General features: G+C 37.8%; 1 protein-coding gene across 1 annotated transcript in view; it reads right to left on the bottom strand.

The window, feature by feature from the left end:
- Positions 1–20,903, bottom strand: part of LOC5566892 (probable G-protein coupled receptor Mth-like 14) — a 40,777-nt gene that overhangs the window by 2,775 nt on the left and 17,099 nt on the right. Inside the window, exon 2 of the mRNA XM_021848668.1 lies at positions 12,864–13,299. Within this exon, the coding sequence (XP_021704360.1) occupies positions 12,864–13,271 (408 nt within the window). The 5' untranslated portion in view covers positions 13,272–13,299. The remainder of the gene's footprint in view (positions 1–12,863; positions 13,300–20,903) is intronic.

The raw sequence follows: 20,903 nt of genomic DNA, 5'->3' as shown, positions 1-20,903 counted from the left end.
TCTTACGGTATTTCTTCTGGGAGGTGCAGTGCATATAGCACAACACGTGTAGCAGAAGTAGCCTAGGCAAACTGCTTCTCCTAGCCGACTTAAACAATGTTACAAGGGACCAGTCTCGGCAGGGCTAATCCTTTGCAGCCAACTCTTGGTCGGCGCGCTATAGGCGCTGCAATTCTAGCATAATGAGAGTTACATCCGTAGGTAATGCACTCCAGCACTTGGCATCCGCACTCATTCTCTGGATTATATTGTCGGGGGAAGTGTACCCTCCGCATGTAGCGAGCGGTCGAAAGACAAAAGGTCGAAGGAACAAAAGGTCGAAAATGTTTTGCTTGGTGGAAAATTTTTCCTTCTTTGAAAAAAGATTTTCGACCTTTTGTCCCTTCTTTTTTGTTCTTCGACCTCTTGTCCTTTCGACCTTTTGTCTTTCGACCTTCTGTCCTTTCGACCTTTTTGTCATAGATTCGTAACGAGCATGCGATCTCTCGATCTGTTTCCTCTACACCAGCGCAATCGGGGCACGCAGGAGATTCTGAGTACCCTAACCTATGCAGGTACTGCCTATAGCAATCATATCCTGACATAAACTGCGTCAGGTGGAAGTTTCCGACCAGTGGATTACAACAAAATTGCAGCACAATTATATCCAGATTTGTTACGAATAACAACTTTTGTTTTATTTTTGTAAGTAGCTGTTTGAGTTGATGAAGGAAATTATAAGATAATTAAATCAACATAAGTTATAATAACAAATACTGTTTCAAATTTGTATCAATTCAAAACATAATTGTAACACAATTTGTTATAAAAAATGAGGACAATTGCTTCTAACAAATTTTGTTATTTTCCAGTTTTGGATAGTAACAATTTGAGTTATACCCAACTAACATTTAGTGCATTCTCTAGGCCCTCTTTATACGGCTTTATGCTGAGTAAAGGCGCTGTACATACGAACGAAAGCTTCTATGCGATCCTTTTACCTACAAATCTGGCGAATCTACTCAGCTACTTTTAAGCTGTGTTGGCAGCTTTTATTCATACAGATCATTGCTCTATCTCGACAGTTATACGACAAGTAGCTGTGTAACATATCTTCGGAAGGCGCTTTCTCAACCATTTCGCAACTGTTGAATAATTATTATACAGCTTCGCTGTATTATCGATTAAATATTATTTTCAAGCTGTTTCACAGCTTCCGGAATTCATATCATAAGTATCTGAATGTTCCCAACGTTACCTGCCACCGCTTGGAATCGAACTCACGATCTCTGCATCCACAAGTCTCGACGCTGTCCTTGTTGCCACCACAGTCTATATCGAAAGGTAAAGAAAACACACCGTTTTGTTCTACATCGAAAACGGTTCACACAATATTTTATAATGATCGTAAAAGATGCCAAAGCCGCGCTTACACCACTTCATCAGGCTGTAAAAGGGTGCGAAACGTCAAACGCAATGTTTACATTCAACAAGCTGAGTAGATGCGCCACAAGTTGTTGTTTTACAGCATACTGCTGTATGCTCGCTGTATAACTAACGACAAAGCGCTTCTTAAATATACATTGAGCAGCATAACAAATCATATTGTATAGAAGCAGCCGGATTGATGATGGCGAGTTTTATTCCACTTCATTAGGTTGCTATCTTTTACGGTGTTGAGTTACAGCTTAGTGAAAGCAGCAAAAGCGATAACTGACGAAATTTATCCAGCTAAGATTTGTAGCAGCAAAACGTTTGCGTTACAGCTGTATTAACGCTAATCGTTCTATTTTTGACAGCTTTCATTTTTTGCTGCGTTCGCTGCTTCATTTCAACTGTTATACAGCACAGAGCAAATAATCTTGGCTTATAGCGCTAAAATTGTTAGTTGGGTATTTTTGTTTGATTTGAAACATAATGAGTCACATTTTTGTTTAAATAATAACATATTTTGTTTCAATTTGGTTTAGCGTAGAGAAAATTGTGGTACAATTTTTGTTATTTTAACAACTAATAAGCCAAAATTATAGCATAATTTTTTAAAAAACGCGCTAACTAAGTAACAGAATCTGTTACAACTCGGTAATCCACTGGTCGGGTTCACATCCCCATGGTTTCGTTTTTACCAAGCCGACACATTTGGTATTAGCCGATGGGTCCATGATTTTTCAATTTTTCGACGTTGTCCAGTATTGGATGCTGTCTGGTTCTGAGGGATCTCCCCGGACATTCAGCTTCGATAATAGTCATAGTTTTGACACCACCGTGCCTCATAAACGCAAACGAAAACTCGAATCAAGTAATAAACTCTCCAAGTAATCGTTTAGTCATTTGGCGTGAAACGAACATACTTCGACAATTCCGTGTCTGTGCTATTTTGAATCATGCTAATTCAATTCGCACCAATTATTATTTCCAATCCTTAAGCTCCAAAATGTCGCAGATGACACCGGATATTCCCAGGAAATCCTGCTTTAATTCAGATCATGTCACACCGTCGCGACGGTCGAGTTCACAGCCGAAAAAATCGTGCCCCCACTTCTCAGGTAGCGCTCATTATCTGTGCCGATGATCCGTTAACTTGCAAGCTGCCTGCATTGCATGACGAAGACAACGTTGCAAAGTGGACGCAGTGCATTCAAATGATGGTCAAAAGTAGTACACATTTCATTTAAGTTGTTCGAAATTCTTAATTCATTAACAAAACATGATTTTTCACGGCAAATTTGGTGGAAGGAGCCGTTGAAGCAAAACATCTCGAAAAACAATTTCAAATCAAGTTTGACGTAGCTCCCGAAAGCAGGATTTTTGACATTGGTCGATAAAGTTCATGTGAATACGTTTTAAATTCTATTGAAGTGGGATAGAAGTTCAAGTTTTCGACTTTTTCTGTAGGGGCGCTCCTTGGCCTATTTGAGGGTGTGTTGCCATATACTGTTTCGAGCCATATATTATCTCGCGGAAAAGTTGCATATTGCACGAAATCTACAAATAACCTATAATTCCATCGACATATGCCTGATCGCACGAAAAAAAGTTCAAAATTTCACTTCTAACTTATTTTTGCTTATCTGTTATTATTTTTATCTGGCATAATTCCTGAAGAAATACATATAGGAATCCTAGTAAGAATTCCGAAAAATTTTACTTAGATTCTTGGAAAAAATCCATACTTGCTACAAACTCTGGAAAAAATCTTGAATTCATTGTTTTTGAAACCCTTGTACAGTTTTTTGGAGGACTTTTGACGGAAAGAACTCATGAACATATTCTTTAAAAACAATGAAGAAAACTGGGAAAATTCTTTGGAAAATCCTTGGCGTATACCCTGGAGAAATATTTGCAAAATTTATTTGAAGAATTCCTGAAGTAATTGTTGGAGCAATTCCTCGACGAGTTCTTAGAAAATGTCTTTCATTATTCCCTAAAGAATTGACAGAAAATGTCTCTGTATTTATTTTTCAAGAAATTACCAGAGTAATTTTTAAATGTAAATCTCTTCCAAGAAGATTACAGAGGAAATCATGTCAAGGAATCTTTTGTAGAAATACTTGAAGCCAAAAGTTCTGTAAAATATTAGGCGAATTTCTTAGAAGTTTCTTCGAGGTGAGAAATCTCGAGAGAAATTCGTTAAAACTTGATGGGTTGCCAACAAACATGTTTGCTGAATAAGAGTTTAACAAATCACTCTTAAGCTTATTTCAGTTCAAAAAACTATTGTTCCGCTACTAATGTTACTTGGGGTCCTTGGAAATGTTTTTTGTTGAATAAATTATGTAAAATAAAGAATAATCTTTGGTCGGAATTACTGTGAAAAGCTCTGGGTGTATATTTGGGACGCATTCTTGTAAGAATCCCTGAAGGAATTCCTACAATAATCAATTGAGAGTTTTTTGTTCAAAATAATAGAGGATTAAAGCTATCCTCTAGACAATTTCTGGATGAATTTCTAGAAAAACGTATAGGGTAACGGTCGTATTTTGGACCCCCTAAGGAAGTGATTTTAGTTTTTTGTCCCAATTAATTAATTGCACGGCGAAACCAAGAGAAAAAAAAAATGCCCATACGGTCATGTAGGATCCAAAAACCGTCGAAAATAATTGAATTGTGAAGCACTGTTATCCATTACTTTGGACACGCCAATACATTTTGGACCCTCGAAAGTATATATTTTGGACACCCGTTATGTTTTATCGTTTGGCAATAAAGCCCACAACACTGGTTGTATGATATGCTTGGCCAAAGTCTAATTAATCGATAGACAATGGAAAACCGAAGAAACTCTACGCTTTTAGTTCAGAAACTTGAAAAAAAATGTTCACATTTTAAAAACATCTGACGGCTCCAATTTGTTTGTGTAACGTGTTGTAGCGGTTGCATGGATGATCTGATTAAATTAAATTATTTAAAAAAAAAAACACATACTCTATGTACAAACGGTTGAAACAAATGGGGAATAGTCCTATCTTTCCAAATGGCATGCGTATTGAATTGGTCTTTCGATTTAAATTGGGAAATTTGCAGGAAAACGGCACAGGGGGTCCAAAATATGTTAATTACCCTACAATGATTCCTGAAGGATTTTTAAGAATGTTAGATTTTGTTTTTCAACACTTTCTTAGATAAAAGATTGCAGAAATTCTTGCGTGTTTTGAAAGAATTAATGAATCTTATGGAAAAAAAAATCCGTAGGCTGTTTTTTAAAGAGACCACTGGACGAATTTATTCAACAGGGAAGGGATCATTGGATAAACTCAATAAGAAAGTCCGGAAAAAACGAAAGAAATGCAGGGAGCTATTACTTGGAGAATTCATATATGAATTCTTTTAAAATCCTTAAATAAATTGCTGAAAAAGTGTCCAGTGGAATTATTAGAAATATCTGTAAAGCTCTTCTTGACGAAGTACTGCAGGAATCCCCAAAGGAGTTGAGAAATCCTTGAAGAGTTCATTGGAAAAAGTTTTTTGGGCCTACTTGTTAGAATAACAAGTCTCTTTCTAGAGATTTCCCAACAAACATTTTCACGGAATTAGAGCTGAACCAACCACTCTCAAACATATAAACTGTTATTTAGCTACTAATGTTTGTTAGGTAGGTCTCTATTTTAATGAAAGTCTCTAAATAGTCTCTATTATTAATGGAAGATCTCTAAAATCTCTATTATAACCAAAATGCTCTCTAGAGTATCTTTAATCCCTAACAGTGAATCCTGATGCAGAATTCTAAGGGTGCCAGAGAAAAAAAAAATCAAAAACTTCAATGCAGCTTTTCAGCAGGTTCTTCAAGAATTTCCTCTCACATGTCTCATGGAAAAACTTCAACAAATCTTCTAGTGATTTGTCCAAAGATTTCATCTGAAATACTTCCAGAGAATCATACTGGAATCTTTCTAGATTTTTTTTCTAGAGATTCCTCTACCAATACTCTCAGAAGGATGCTTAGGACATTCTCCAAGAAAACCTTAAGCACTCCGACGATTAGCCTCCAGTTATTTCCTCAGGGATTACTCCGATTTTTTTTCCAAAAGACTATACTAGGAGTTCCTCCAGATTTTTTTTTCACTAATCCTTCAACCGAATTCTACAATTGTTACTAAGGAAATCGTTGGAAGAATCACGTGATACAATTATGGAGGACTTAGGCGTCCCTTGAAAAATATCTAAAAGAATGTTTGTAGAAATTCCTGGGTAAATTGTATTGTTATCTTTTTTTAAAATCCAGGTTATATTTTTCAGATACCCGAAACAAATTCTTGGAGGAATTCCTTAGAAAAATTCTTGAAGGAATTCAACAGGAAATAATGACTTTATCTTCGGAATCATCTCTGAATACCCATATTCTCACGAAATTTCTAGAAAAATCATAAAAAATACATACAGTAATAAGAACTGTAGCACTGTCGTAATGGAGCATTACAAAAAAAAAGAAAAATGTCTGGACTGATTCTCTTTTCATCTGGTTCATATTAGGTTACATTTTGTTTTTTTTTTATTCCTGTTTAGTCTCTTTTTGACCCATTTTTCAAGCTAGAAATCTCTAAAGTTCCTATGAAGTTATTTAAGGAACTTGCACACTACCAGGTCTGCATTGTGATCAATAGAATAATTTTCAAAATACATATTTAATAATTAAGTCCTATTACTTGATCTGCAAATATATAAATAGTATTCGAACCTATCGTTAAACTTCGTTGAGAAAGCTTTAATTGTAGTTGGAAAACTCAAGCGAAAGGATGACACTCCACTTGTTTATCCGAATCGTTTTTGAATCTTCCTTGATCTTTGTTTGAATATTTTGTTGTAGCAATTTTACATATTAGAATTTATTTCTAGAAGTTACGCCCATTATTTCAGATTAAAAAAAAACTTTCAAATCATATGATGCGATACCGAAAATTATGTACTATTGCATTGGATTTTAATTATTCGTGAAAGTTTAACCATACATAATTTTTGTCGAGATTTTGCGGGACTATAAAATGTGGAGGCCGTTGCCGTTGCCCTCTCGGCCCCCCGTAAATGCGGCCCTGGTTTAGGGCAAAAGGGCATCTAAGAGAAACCTTTTCAGCAATTTCAAATGCTATTCCTCAAAGAATCTTTTGGGGAATTCCGATGCGAAATAACATATGTTCTCTGGATGAATTCCTGGTGGAATCCCTACAATCATTTTCATAATTTGTAACAGTTCGTAGTACCCCCTCAGCAGGTTATCGAGGTTTTGTCGCGGTTAGTGTAGTTTTCGTGTCATGTGAATGTTAATAATTCAGGAAAGTGTTTGTGTTGTGTGTTTCGCCTCTATGTTTGGTCACCCGATCGCAGCCTACCTAATGCTACCAAAAACTACAAGGCACTGACAAACAGAGGGCTCTGCACGTATCCCACTGGTAGCAACCGTTGGTAACATGGCCATGTTGAACATACGTGTTCTTGAGCTCTGCAATGGACAATATCGGCCATTTTGCCCAAGTATTCCCACCAGTGATAGAGGTGGGACAGTGAGTGTGGTGTTTGGAGGACACAGAACCTCGCGGTTATACCACAGAGCCGTGGTTTACCTCAAAATTGGGCAACAGATCCGGCCAATCGCTACAACAGGCCGAAGACCAGGAGTCAATCTGGTGGTCACCTCAGGCGCTCATCTCGTGGTCCAGCAATGGCGGCAAAGGTCGCAGGAAGGACACGAATCGAGCAGGAACAGCGAGGACATCGGAAGAGGGGCCCCAAAGGAGTAAGGAGCAAGAAAAGGTCAGAATAGTCCTTAAGAAAGTGGGTGAAGTAGAGTTGAAGATAGATAGTGAAGTTAGAGAAGGGAACAGTGAGAGAGAGAGAGAGAAGAAGTAGAAGAAGAAGAAGAATAAACAAGAGTGTGAAAAAGATAACTCAAGTGTTTTCCTGAATTCCGCGAAACAGCAAGGATAAGCGTGCCGACCCTAGAGATGAGGGAAGAATACAGAGTCTCGTTAGCCGCTGGGAAGGGTCACCTTCTGTGAACCCTCCCTAAGCTGACTGTAGCTGCCGGTGAAGAGCAGTCAGTTACAAATTATAGGAATAACTGGAGAAATAAACGAATAAACTCTTGGGGCTTATGGACAAAAGGTCCAAAGACAAAACGTCGCAAGGATAAAAGGTCGAAAGCCAAAAGGTCGAACGAACAAAAGGACGAAAATGATTTGCATGGTAAAACAGTTTTCCTTCTTTGAAAATAGATTTTCGATCTTTCGTCCCTTCAGATTCCCAGTGAAGAAATTCCTGACTTATGAAGTAACCACCGGAGTAACTCATGGAGGAGTAATTATTATAATAACTTGCGTTGCGTGGAGTATTTTGTAGATTGATTGTTAGTTACTTTACCACTCTTATTCCAATTGCTCATGAAAAAGTAAGAGGTTGTTTCCGAGATACGACCGCCAAAGTGACGTTGGATAACTTTAGCTTCTTCTATTTCCTGGCTTGAGACCGTCACGAACTTATGAAAGATTTCTAAGAGAACAGCACCAATTTTCGACACAACACTAATTTTCGACCGACCGATTTTCGATACGGTTTCGGCCTACTTTGTATGAAAATTCGAAAATTGGCACAGAATTATTGTAGGTCAAAAATAAGTGCTCTTCTAATCAATTTTCACACTATTTGTTGCATGTCAATTCTGACCTATTATGAACATTTTGTTTTATTATTTGGTTGGTTCGATTAACACTTCAACCGGTCGATGGAAGAATAAGCATGAGCGGTAACTTTTGCTCAACAAACAAATATTCCGCTTGAAGGTCCACGCATGATCCACTAAGATTGATTGCTTAAGTGGGTTCCGAAGCCTTTCGATACTCGTCGTATCCGTGGCGAACGCGCTTAAATTGCATTGAAGCACAATTTCAAACAACTGCCCTTTTCAGAGCCACAATTGATGAAATAATGTATTTAGTTATCAATTATAGTTTCGGATGATTAGTTTTCAACGGTGATAAATGGCAAACAAAGTTTAACATAGGTTCCCGTCGTTCGGATCTGTGTGCGTATTTCCATTCGATCGACAATGTCTTACCAAATCGAAACGTCAACAAAGCTGTTTCTGATTAGCTCTGTGTTCGACGAGTTGATACTGATTGCTCTAGTATCATGTAGGTACACACTCAATCACGATTGGCTTGTTCGGTAATTTTTTATACTGGGTACGAATTGTAAATCATAAAAAATACCGAACTTTCAGATTTTTGATTGAAAACTTCTGAGGTTCAGTAATAATTTTTACTTTTTACTGAACTACGGTTGCTGTCAGACCCAATTTTCCAGCATTACCGAACAGTCCGAAAAGTCAGTAAAAACAATTACCGACTATTCAGTAGTTGGTGTTTTTTACTGACTTGTCGTCAAAATCAAATCAAAACAAACAATGCGGGGAAGTGTCAAATGAGAATCTCCTGCTGTAAAATCGTCCGGCGCCGGGAGACACGGCTATGGCAACCAATCTTTTCCTGCACTTATTTTGCGCTTTCTTGTGGTAAGTAGTCGAAATTTAGTGAGAAATTCAACCATTTTAAGCAACCAAAAAGGCTCAGGACTGCTTACGTTGGTAAATTCGGTTGGTTTACATACAAGAGGTAAATTCATCAGCATCATTGAGTTTGCCTCTTGTATGCAAACCTTCCAAATAATGATTTTGTCACACATTTTTCGATTACTTCCACTGAGATATGAGCATATCGTAGATGTTTATTCGTACGAAAAATGCATGTCGATGTCCATGTTCATGTCGATTGGGTTTTAATTTGTATTGATTTCTGAAAAAACAGTATCCGGAAAAGCAAAGCATGGAGCATGAGAAACTGGAAAGCCAGTAAAAACGCTCTACAATTTTACTGACTAAGTCAGTAATTTCCATCAATCAAAACATATTGTGATTTACTGGGTTTTTTCGGTAATCCTAAAAATTACCGAAAAAACCGTAGTTCCAAAACCCAGTAAAATTTTACTGGGGTCGGTAATCTGAATTGGCTGTGTAGCGACGGCAACAACGGCATTATGCGATCATCTCTAAATGCGAAACAAACCGGGAGGGATTCTTCATTCAAGTGCCGTTCGCAATTTATCCGACTCATGCACACACTGTCGACGATTGCACCGCGCGCGCACAATGGGAAATTTATTTCCCATTTAGGGTTGATGTACCAATAGCCGCATAGCTAAGAACAAATATTCGTATAAAATCGAAAAATAACGCTAGCGTCATTATTTTTACATCATCTGAAAGCTTTTTATCTTGGTTTTGTGGGAAAAATATGAAAACTGCGAAAATTCATATGTTTGCATATATTATCACTTGTGCCACTATAGGAATACATGTGCCTATAGTAGCACTATTTCTAATTTCTGTTCCTATAGTAGCACTAGCATCACGGCGTTGGCAAAATACTAATCAAAACCGTATTTTTACAAAGCTTTTATGTTTTTCCTTCAAAGTGTGGATCAAAAGCTTCCGTTTGATGTAAAAAAAGTACTTAATTCATTAATTATTTCGTATAATAAAAAATAGTTTCCCTCAGTAGTGCTACTATAGGAACAATAGGTTAACTGTAGGCGCAAGGGAGCTCAAATTTTAAGCAAAACTAATTATTTCAATCATTTCTGAACAAAATCAAGCTGTGTATCAATGGTACTTAGATAAATAGCTCCTGACCTTCATGTCAAAAAATATTTTGAAAAGATTCATAGCAAAACGGCCGTAAAAAGCCACTAGTGCGACTATAGGGGACTGTCCACTAAGGGAACACTGACCCTATGGTTGCGTGCAAATGACTGACCAAAATCTGAATCAATCACTTATAATCATCAGTAATGTTGCTCTTCACGGTGGAAAATTCTCACAACTCTTTTAAAATGAAATTGTCGTCCTGAAAAGGACGGTTGGTGGTAGTCACCGTCGATCAAACTGGGTTTTCAGAATGACATTACCAAGACATTGTTTTGAGAATGACATTACCAAGACAATCTTGGTAGTGTCATTCTCAAAACACACCCAAGCCGTTCCCATAGGGGACGTTAGCCACAAGGAAGTGACGTTTCAAGTAATACTGTTTCATATGGAATGCCGTCTTCAACATCTAATCCAATTTCTCTCGCCGTTCCCTTACGGTACCTATCCATCTAGTATTCATTGCTTTATTTATTTATCAATTATAATTTTGGTTGATTAGTTTTCAACGGAGATAAATGGCAAACAAAGTTTTACCTAGGTTCCCGTCGCTCGGGTTGGGCGGCGGTAGCATTTTTGCAGTCTTCTCTGTGTGCGTATTTCGATTCGATCGACAATATATTACCAAATCAAAACATCAACAAAGCTGTTGCTGATTAGTTTTAGCTCTTTGTTTGACAATTTGATACTCTGATCGCTCTAGCATGCATTTACATGTAAGTAGCGACGACGACAACTGCATTATTCAAAGAGAGTAAAGTTTGTAAGGATGCTTAAAATATATCTCCCAGCCGAGCCCGATTTCATCTTCTAAACTCGTACCAAATAGCTAATACGGTTGAAATAAATAAATTTCTGTTAGATAGTATCAGGAATTTCCTTAGGAACTTGCCTACAATTAGGCGTTTATTGCATTATTAAGAATTTAGCAAGCATATTCGGACTCAGGAAGCTCATATTCATTATGTAGAGTCGTTTCAAAAAAATAACAATATTCGCATTGACAAGTGATCAGTTTCACCCCGAAATGGGATTCCCCGATTTTATATTTAAAGGATGATTTCTAGCACTAAAATTACATTTGTTAGAAAATTTTGGCACATGAGGCTGGCCGTCGTACTTGTTTTCCTGCATTCAGTTGTTTGGCATTTTCAACATTATTGAAAATAGACAAGGGAAACCATGAAAAATGATCAATTTCAAATTACGGTACATGTAAACCTCAACACGTCAAAGCCTTATAACAGCAAGAAAAATGTGCTTTTCTATGAAAGATAAGACATGCCTCGATATTTACACATTTTTCAATAGTTTAGTCATGAAAATCAATAGTTTGCCTTATTGGAGTAGATTCGTAGAAAGATTTCCAATCGATTGGTGCAAGAAGCTTGAAAATCTATGCGAGCGTTAGTAAGTTATTAACAGTCAAAATCTAACCACTTTTCGTGACGCGAGCGATTTTTCGTTTTTCGAAATTGTACCCCAGTATGTTGCCGTAAGACGTTATCCAACGTCAAAACTATTTGGGATGAAATGGCTGTCCAATCGGAGTTCAGAGATGAAAAGACATGAAAATTTCCATTGTCGGTCACGTCCATCTTCTCCGTTACTAGGAAAGGAAAGGAAAATGATGATATGACACCTACTTGAAGAGAGGCCAGCAATTTATTGTCTAGGTTTAGGATTCACTATAAGCGAATGATTTGACCGGATCGAAATTTAGAGTAGTTTAGTATATTTTTTGTAATTGGGTGTAAGTGTGAATGTAATGTTTTCATCATCGTTGGGAGTGACACAGCTAGAGTAATTATTATAATAACTTCGTGGATAGTTTTTAAAGTAATTCAAGCGACATATTCTGGAGGATTTTAAGAAATATTCTTGCGGTATTTGAGGATAAATTCTTGGAGAAATTTCATGTAGCCTCGGAAGAATCTTTGGAAGGATTCTCGATGAAATCCATTGAAGAATACCTTACGGAAATTCCTTCAGTAATGTTTTAATTTTTCCTAGAGCTTTTTGTTCAAAAAATATTATTCGCTGTCGATAGCATCGGTGTTACGTAATATGAATTGGTTATGGTGGCACACATAACCTGAAAAGTTTCCCAATAATATATCTCTCTTCAAGGTTTGAAAAATTGCGAAATTTTCTACAAGGTTTCATGATATATATTTGATAGCATTTTCAAATAGAAACATGTTAAATACAATTCAAAACATCTTTCAAACTTTTTAAAACTCTTTGAAACTTCGAAACAACCTTCACGATATATGAAAAATAAAAAGGGTAATTTCAACAGACATCTCTTTAATTCACATGGTGTAAAAAATCGAAATATACACCAGTTGATTTGAAACTTTAGAATTGTTACTAAAGAACACAAAAATATATCAGCGACAGAACTAGAAAACTTCGGTTTTTCAGCTTTTAGCCAACTTTGAACCACTGTGCGTTGGGACAATCAAAATAATACCTTTAGTAGCGCATCGAACCGACGTCATTCCCTCTGTCTCACCGAGTAGTTCGTGATTCACATGTAAAATATTCCTCGTCACGCTACACGCTTTCGCTCGGGTTGCACCCCGAGATAAAAATATTCTGCCGTACGGACTTGCAACTAGACTACACCCAGCTACTTATCACAAGTAGATATAACAGAACAACAACCGCTTAAGTCAACTCTACTCACCTCAAATTCCGAACAGTTTGGTAACTGTTCGTGGCCGGTGGAAGTGCTGACATCCGGCACAAGGTTGGGCTTCCCTGTAGTGCTGCTGCTACCTATCAGCTCTTCTTTCCTGGTAGAACTTTGGCTAGTTGTCTCAGCGATTGTCGTTGTCATCAGTTGTTCCGTTGTACTTTCCTCAGTGGTCGTCGTTGCCGCAATCACTGTTGTTACAACAATCGGCACTTCAGTCTGCGGCGCCACTTCAACGGAATTTGTCACATTCGGCAATTTCGATGACCCAGTCACATTTACACCACCAGCAGCAGCAACAACGGTATCATTAGTCAGGTCAACCGCTTCCGATTGGGTCCCGTTGACCCCGAACGCAATCAACACCACCAGCAGTTTAATTCGACCACGTGAATGCATCGTTTTCCGTCTATCGCACACCTCGTTCCTATGAATGGACGTTTTTTAAAAACACCCTCGCAACTCGCTCGGCATGCAGCCGAAGTACTCCGGTGACTGATCGCGTACCTACTGACTGCTCGCACTTTGGCTTCGGCCGGCGCTTAGACTGTCAACAAAGCTCACGAAACCGTGCAATTAAGTCACCAACACACAGGCCATCACCTTCGTAGGCCGATCGTCATTACGCGAATCGAAGTTACTAACTCACGACGACGGTATAGGTACCTATTCTAGTCACCTATAAATGAGCTGCGCGCGCGAGCGATACGAACGTTGGAACGATAGAACAAAAGATATGGCTCATCAATGCGAAACGCCCAACATCGGGACAGTGCGTCATCAAAGTTAGAGACAAGAGAGGGAGAACACGCCGCCGTGATGGTTTTACCCATTTTACCCAATGACCTGTGCAATTCGAGGTGGATGGGCGATGTGGTCGTCCGTCATAGTCATCGTCGTCGTCATAGTTGCGATTTTTATCTGTCGTTGTGGTCCCTTCATTCATAACGGAGATTCATTAGAGGTAGGCTACCTTGGACGACCTCGACGCATTAGATGGCAGTGCTGTAGATAGGCATACAAGCCCCAAGCAGCTGTAGATGCGCAAAAAATGTTATTGTATCGTGACTTTTTTGCTAATCGAACTGTTAAAAAGAAATAGTCAATTTGTTGCTTCGGTATTGAGCTTAGCATTTTCAACACATGTTTCGAACCAACTCTATATAATAATATATGGATCATTTTTGATGGCCATGTATATTAGCCAACGCTTTCGAAGAACTTCATAAAAACTCCGCCCTACACGTTTTCTTACTGAATCAGTTTGGACAAACATCGAAGTAATTGACTCCGTCATCGAAGTTACGACGGAGTAAATCACTTCGAATGATAATTTGATAAATAAATTATCGAGAACAATCAATTGAAAATTTGTGCTTATCCTGTGTATCGCGTGTAGTGAGATGAGTCATCTTAGGTGACAAAAGTTGACTTGCCTCCATTTGACGTCAGTACGTCGTATTCAACTCGCAGAATAAGATTGCAAAAGAAAAAATGGCGTCAAGAAATGTCAACAACGCAAGGGGTCAATCGATTTTGTGGGGGAGACTGGGTGTTCAACCGGAATCTCAAAATATAGGGTGCAGGACCACTTGGGCACTTGCATGATTCACTTTGGCATGGGGGGGGTCTTTCTCGGCCGAATTGTCTGAAGCTTTGCAATAAGAAGCGCTTTAGTTCGACGCATATTGTGGCTAAATACGAGCTCGGTAGCTTTCAAAAATATTCGCTGCCAAAGTGAATCAAAAGTGCAAGAATAGGATCCGGCTTCCTATCTTGTCGTATATTCAAGGCTTGAAGTTTAACAAAAATACCAGTATACCAATGCTAGTACTGGATTGTAAATAGAAACTTATCATACCATATTGAAAACCCATTCTTCAAACCTTAATGAAGGATGTTGCTGAAGAAACAAATCCCTTTTGAGCTATTTATGTTTGAGATTTTTGTACATGTTTGCTGGGCTATAATCCCATAGCAAACAAACTCATGAACATCTCTTCTGCTATCCGTCGGATTGAATTTCTCTCTTCAGCAAATTTCTTCATTATGGTTTGAAGAATGAGTTTTTACTATAGGATAATAAGTTTGTACTTACATTACAGTACTAGCGTGTTTGAAACATATTTCAAAATTTCTCCATAGTAATTTCCATATAAATCTACATTGTCTTTGAGCCACCTTTGAATCACCACCTAGAAAGCTAAATATTTCACAGAACACTATTTTTATGGTAAGGATGGTAGGGAACATATTCTCGAACATTTTTAAATTTTGAACCACCCTACTCTGTCATGTTGTTCTAGCATATGATATATCAAGTAATAGCACGTACTAATATGCTTCCCCCTTTTTTAATAAACTTATTACCATGTATTAACGTCAAAATTTGACTCAGTATAAAAATTTGAAAAATCCCAATGGGACTAAGTTTTCAGATAAATGTCTTTTAGTCCATTCGAACAAATATCACTCGACCAAATGTCATATATTCACCAGAAAAATATGAGCTCAAGTAATAGTTGCAGTTTTCAATTCATTAATATGAGCTCTAAACGTAGTTTGGACGTTGACTGCGTTTGCAAAACACCGACAAAGGGTTACCTAAATGCCTAAAATTTCTTCTATTTGTGAGGAGTATTTTTTATGTTTCTAATCACGACCTTCGCAAAAAACTACCTGAGCTACTTTTTATGTTAGGGTTTATTCAAAATTTTCATAACGACGAAAATGATTCTTTGACACCCACCCTCTTATAACACTTTTTGTATGATTCTTTTTTAATTTTGTATGAGCTGTAACATCACTAGGACATTCGGCCACCTCTTTCAGCGTAATGAAATCTGTGAATGGGCCCTTATATAAGAGAATATATTCACTTTATCTATGTATACAGCCATTCCATGAAAACCCGATCTAGTGGGTCATCGAATTCCGTGAAAATTTGCTATTTGGGCCCATTCACAAATTTCATAATGCTAAAGGGGGTGGGTGGGTGTCGTCGTGGTGTTACGGCTCATACAAAATTTGTAAACTATTTATACAAAAAGCGTTACGAGGGGGTGGGTGGGTGTCGAAAATGGCCATTTTTGGCGTTATGAAATTTGTGAATAAACCCTTTTGTTCCTAATCCGAAATAAGGATACACGTGTTTTTGGACTTTTTGATTAGATTGACCATTTTGGAAATAGGGTGACCAGAAAAATCGCGATTTTGCAAAATTTTTATTTCAAAAATTATTATAGCTTTGAACCGTTTGACCGATTTTCAATCTTTTTGGACGAAATGAAAGCTAAAAATTTTAACTTTTCTGGAAAAATATAAAATTTCGCAATTTTTTTTTTTTCATGAAAATATATTAATAATTTCCGTTTTATCGTGTTTTGAAGGCCTCGGGACTATAGTCCCTATTGCTGTTCTCATTTTTTCTTGAAAGTTAAGAAAATTTTGCGTTTACTGTAAAATTTTCTGCGATGTATGTTTTTTAGTTTTTAAGATATATATTTTGAAAATAAAAAATCAGTCATTTTTCATCGGCACTCACTGTAGGTCTCAGTGCATTGGATTTTTTACTTAAAAAAATCATAGCTCAACCGATTTCCAATCTTTTTTTTATGGAAAAAAAGCTTAAGATTTCAATTTTTCAGAAAAAAAAAAAATTCAACCGATTGCCTAGGCTACATGAGGGGCCCACATCCAAGGGAGTGAGAGTGACATTCAGGTTCATATTTCATAACACCAAAAATTGTCATTTTCGACAAACACCCACCTTTTCCCATTCAATAAAAAAAATTAAATAATTAATTATTGCAACTTTATTCTCAATGAAAAACCATTCTATTTAGATATCTATCTTTTATATAAATAAAAATGGATTTGTGTTTGTATGTCACGAAATGACTCACGAACGGATCAACGGATTTGGGTGATTCTTTCTCCGTTTTGTTCGTCAAGGGTTCCGACGTGTTTGTGTGTATAGAAATCCCAGGATATTCACCGGGAAAGTCGGAAAAACGAGAGTGAACGGAACTATCATTCTGTATGGGACGATCCATAGCGTTTTTCAATAGCCTACTTGATGGCAAGACGAAGTTTGACGGGTCCACTAGTAATAAAATAAATAACACAAGTTGTATTTGATTGTTGTTTTTGTGTAGTTTACGTTTTGATAGTTGTTGAAATTTACTTAATGATTTTCATCATTTTCTTCTGCTGGCTTACTTTCTAATTTTTGCAAGTGTTTGACGGATGCCTTAGCAGCTTTTTTTCTCTTTAATTATACGATTGAATTTATTGATCCGTATATAAACTCGAAGACTAATGAAGTGCTCTATAATTTGAGCCGGAACATCAGGATGTTTAACTTTTAATGCATTGCTCAGTTTTGCGATAATTCCCTTTTCATTAGAAATGCTATCCTTATAGCCCTTGAAGAAAAATTTGAAAATCCTTGCTTGTTCCATCAACCTTTTTGATGATTTTGTTAGTCCACCTAACTATCTGGATAAGCATAGTCATGATCCAACAAAGTGTAAGTTTATAAATGGACATGGTTCTCTCGAAGTTTGTAGGTGAAATCTCCAACATAGGGATATTTCATACGGAACTTCCTAGCGACAGTGCCAACAACATACTCAAATCCATCTTCTTCAGTTTGGAAGTTCAAAACACCTTCTTCGTTTTAACAAGCACGTCATCGGAATCAGGATCATCTTCTTGAACGGAAAGCTCCCCAACGATAGAGTTCTCGTCAGAATTCGTTGCCTTATAACCCTCCAATACATCCATAATAAGGTATTCTTCACCGGAGCATCTATCTTCCGTTGACTGACCGGATGATACTGACTGCAAACTTTTACCCTGTATGATCACTAGTGGTTCAAAAAATCGTTTTTGCCGCTCATTCGATTCTAGATCAAATTCCGGGTGTCCTCCCTAAATTTGAGCTCATTTGGACGAAAACTGAGACTGCACAAGCCTCAGTTTATATGGGAATTACTTCGGGAAAAGCAAGTAATTCTTCAATCGGTCATAGTATTTGCCCATGTGCTCTTGGGGATTAGAGCTACGTTTATACTGTGAGATACATTCATCAGCTACAACTTTGCCGAAGACCGTTTTCAAATCGGACGCCTCAGTAATTAGTTATTGATTTTTGAATGAGTTGTTAAACTTTGGATTTTTTGAACACTGATCATACAGAGTAAAAGTTTGCAGTCAGTATCATCCGGTCAGTCAACGGAAGATAGATGCTCCGGTGAAGAATACCTTATTATGGATGTATTGGAGGGTTATAAGGCAACGAATTCTGACGAGAACTCTATCGTTGGGGAGTTTTCCGTTCAAGACTCATTGATCACCCTTAATCGCCGAAGAAACTGCATTGGAGAAGGATGAACATTTCCTCCACCTCGTGTGCGGATTAACGAAAATAGGTTTTCAAGGTCATCCTGGTTCAATTTGGCAGTCATGATGTATTTGATTCCAATCTGTTCTTTCATGTCATCAGATAAACCTCGCAGCAAATAGATCGACATCAGAAGAGTCTTTCGAAAAAACTGCAAGTAAATCAAATACTTAGAATTATTTTAGTTTCATAATAAATTTATCTGCATAACCGACTTATTTTTGGGAAGCGCTGTCTTCATAAGCTCAATTACATATCGAAAGCATCATCCTGGTCACGACGACATAATCCGTATGGCCGCTTCAACACCTGGCTCTCTTTCGGATTCCGTGAGTCATAGCATCCCACCAATTGTTCACGACGAGAATGAAATTTGCTAATCGCTTCGCATCCACTGTCCCTACCCTACGCTGCAACGCTACTGCACATTTCCACGATAACAACTTTGCCACAACCCAAGCAACATTTTGGCATTGACTTCTCTGGCACGTCAAGTGCTTTTCTTTGAGAAAGAAGGTATCGGGAATTTCTGATGAACCGCTAGTTACTAGGTTCCATAACAGATCGTGCTTAATGAACCACCATCGGAAAGCGAGAATCCGGTGTCGATCAGCCAATTACGGGTTAATATCAAGCCAGGGGGGCATCCACGAAAAGATATAACTTTCGATGCGTTTGTGGATGCAAAATAATGTTTTTCTTTCTTCCAGATTAACATATGACTAAATACCAGTACTTCCACCTCCACAATCGGATACGGCAGCTACGACTTCAAACCCGGCTTCGTAAGCCTTGCCGACTACCTCTATCAATAATTGTTTTGTCATCGCTGTATCAAAGGAGCATAAATGGGTTGCTTTAATCTCCAAAGAGACCCCTGATCATCATGACCTAGAATAAACAATCAGTAACAATTAGTGAAGGATCGACTAGAATTTGATTATTCAAGGAATTCTTGGCTTGCAGTCTTCAATTCTTAATCAAAACATTAATTAATTACTGTCTGACAGTTGTCGAAACGTTGGGCAGTAGAAAAGGATTGTTTTAGTTAAGGATTGAAGCAAAGATTTTCTTCAGTAAAAGTTGACAAAAGTTTTTAATTTACGGATTAAATTACCTGTACTTTTGTATGAGGCCCCAACACATCATCATGATTCCGGTCGTGCTCATACACCTCACTGACCGACATTTCGTCGTAGAGTAGCACTTAGCTTAGCTTAGCTTAGCTTAGCTTAGACTGACTACACATATCAATGGTTGCTATTCCGTGATTGATCGAAGTCAGTGAAAATGCACAAAGAATCAACTAGAAGTTCGGCTGGGATTGGCCATAATCTTCTTCAGTGTGCATAATTCAGTGCCTCTATTTATACAGGGTCAATAACGGCGCCGGCCACGTCCTTGCAGTCAGGTGGGATTGGGGGAAGGAATGTTAGTGTGTAACCTTTGCTTTTTGGAGACCGTGTTTGCCTCTGCATCTCCACAAAGGTTACTGGGAGGGATGTTTGTTAATGGGGAGGATCGTTGGGTCATAGGATTCACTTTGATAAGCGATTAGACCATGATAAACAATGATTTGTGAGATATATACATGCTTAAACGTAAATATAATTGTTCATATAATTTCTATGTAGAGGAAAATTATGCCGACACTTGAGGTGACGAACCATTCAAAGTTTGTTGAACAAATACCTAAATGTAACATTCCTACAGCTGTCAGGACGAAAGCATGTGTTATTATATTTTACTCATTTGAAAAAAAAAACAAAAAACTCGATTGGTTGGGACATCATAGAACACTCTTATTCTTATGCCGACACTTACAGTGGCGAACCATCCAAAGTTTGTTGAATAAAGTGAACCTTTCGCAAGTCTACACTTGTAGTGTCGAACCATTCAAAGTTTTTTTAATTACAAAAATAAAGGTATATAAGAGGTGTTCTGAAAAAAAAAAAATGTTAAACATAAATAAATCATGAATCAGAGTTTGTGTCGACACTCACAGTGACGAACCATCCATAGTTTGTTGAAAAATCATATTTACATCCCACCATTGTAACGATTGAATGTGCAGTCATACATATTTTATAGATTAGAAATAGTAGCATGAAACGAGCTCACCAATTGATCCGTTATCCTTGACTGAGCAGCCACAATCCACTTTCGGCTTCACTCGTTTGCTCGGCTAAAAAAAGCACTCAGGAAAAAAAAAATAAGCGCGCGACCCAAAAAGAATAAAAAAAAAACTGTTCGGGCTTTCTTGACGCACTGCCCAGGAGCAAGCGTCAAGGTCGAAGGATCAAACAGAACTAACCGATCGCGGCACTTTTTCAGTTACTCCAACCGAACTCACCGATCACGCCACTTTTTCACTTACTAGACCATCGCGCGACATGTTTGATCCTGCCCTCGTCGCTCGCCCCGGCAAAAGCAAGTGTCAAGGTCGAAAGATCAAACAGAACTCGACATTTCGTCGTAGAGTAGCACACAGACTTTCTCAAATTCGGACATGCTTTGTGATTTAGCTTTCAGCATCTGTAGTACTTCCTCTAAGAATCCGTACCGCATATTCATTCGAGATGCATATTGTCGAAGGCAGCTAGATCGAGGAAATGGCATACCAA

Source organism: Aedes aegypti, chromosome 3 (genome assembly GCF_002204515.2).
Source record: "Aedes aegypti strain LVP_AGWG chromosome 3, AaegL5.0 Primary Assembly, whole genome shotgun sequence".
Classification (NCBI taxonomy): Eukaryota; Metazoa; Arthropoda; class Insecta; order Diptera; family Culicidae; genus Aedes; species Aedes aegypti.
Note: the sequence above shows the minus strand (reverse complement) of the source record. Positions and strands in the feature narration are given on the sequence as shown.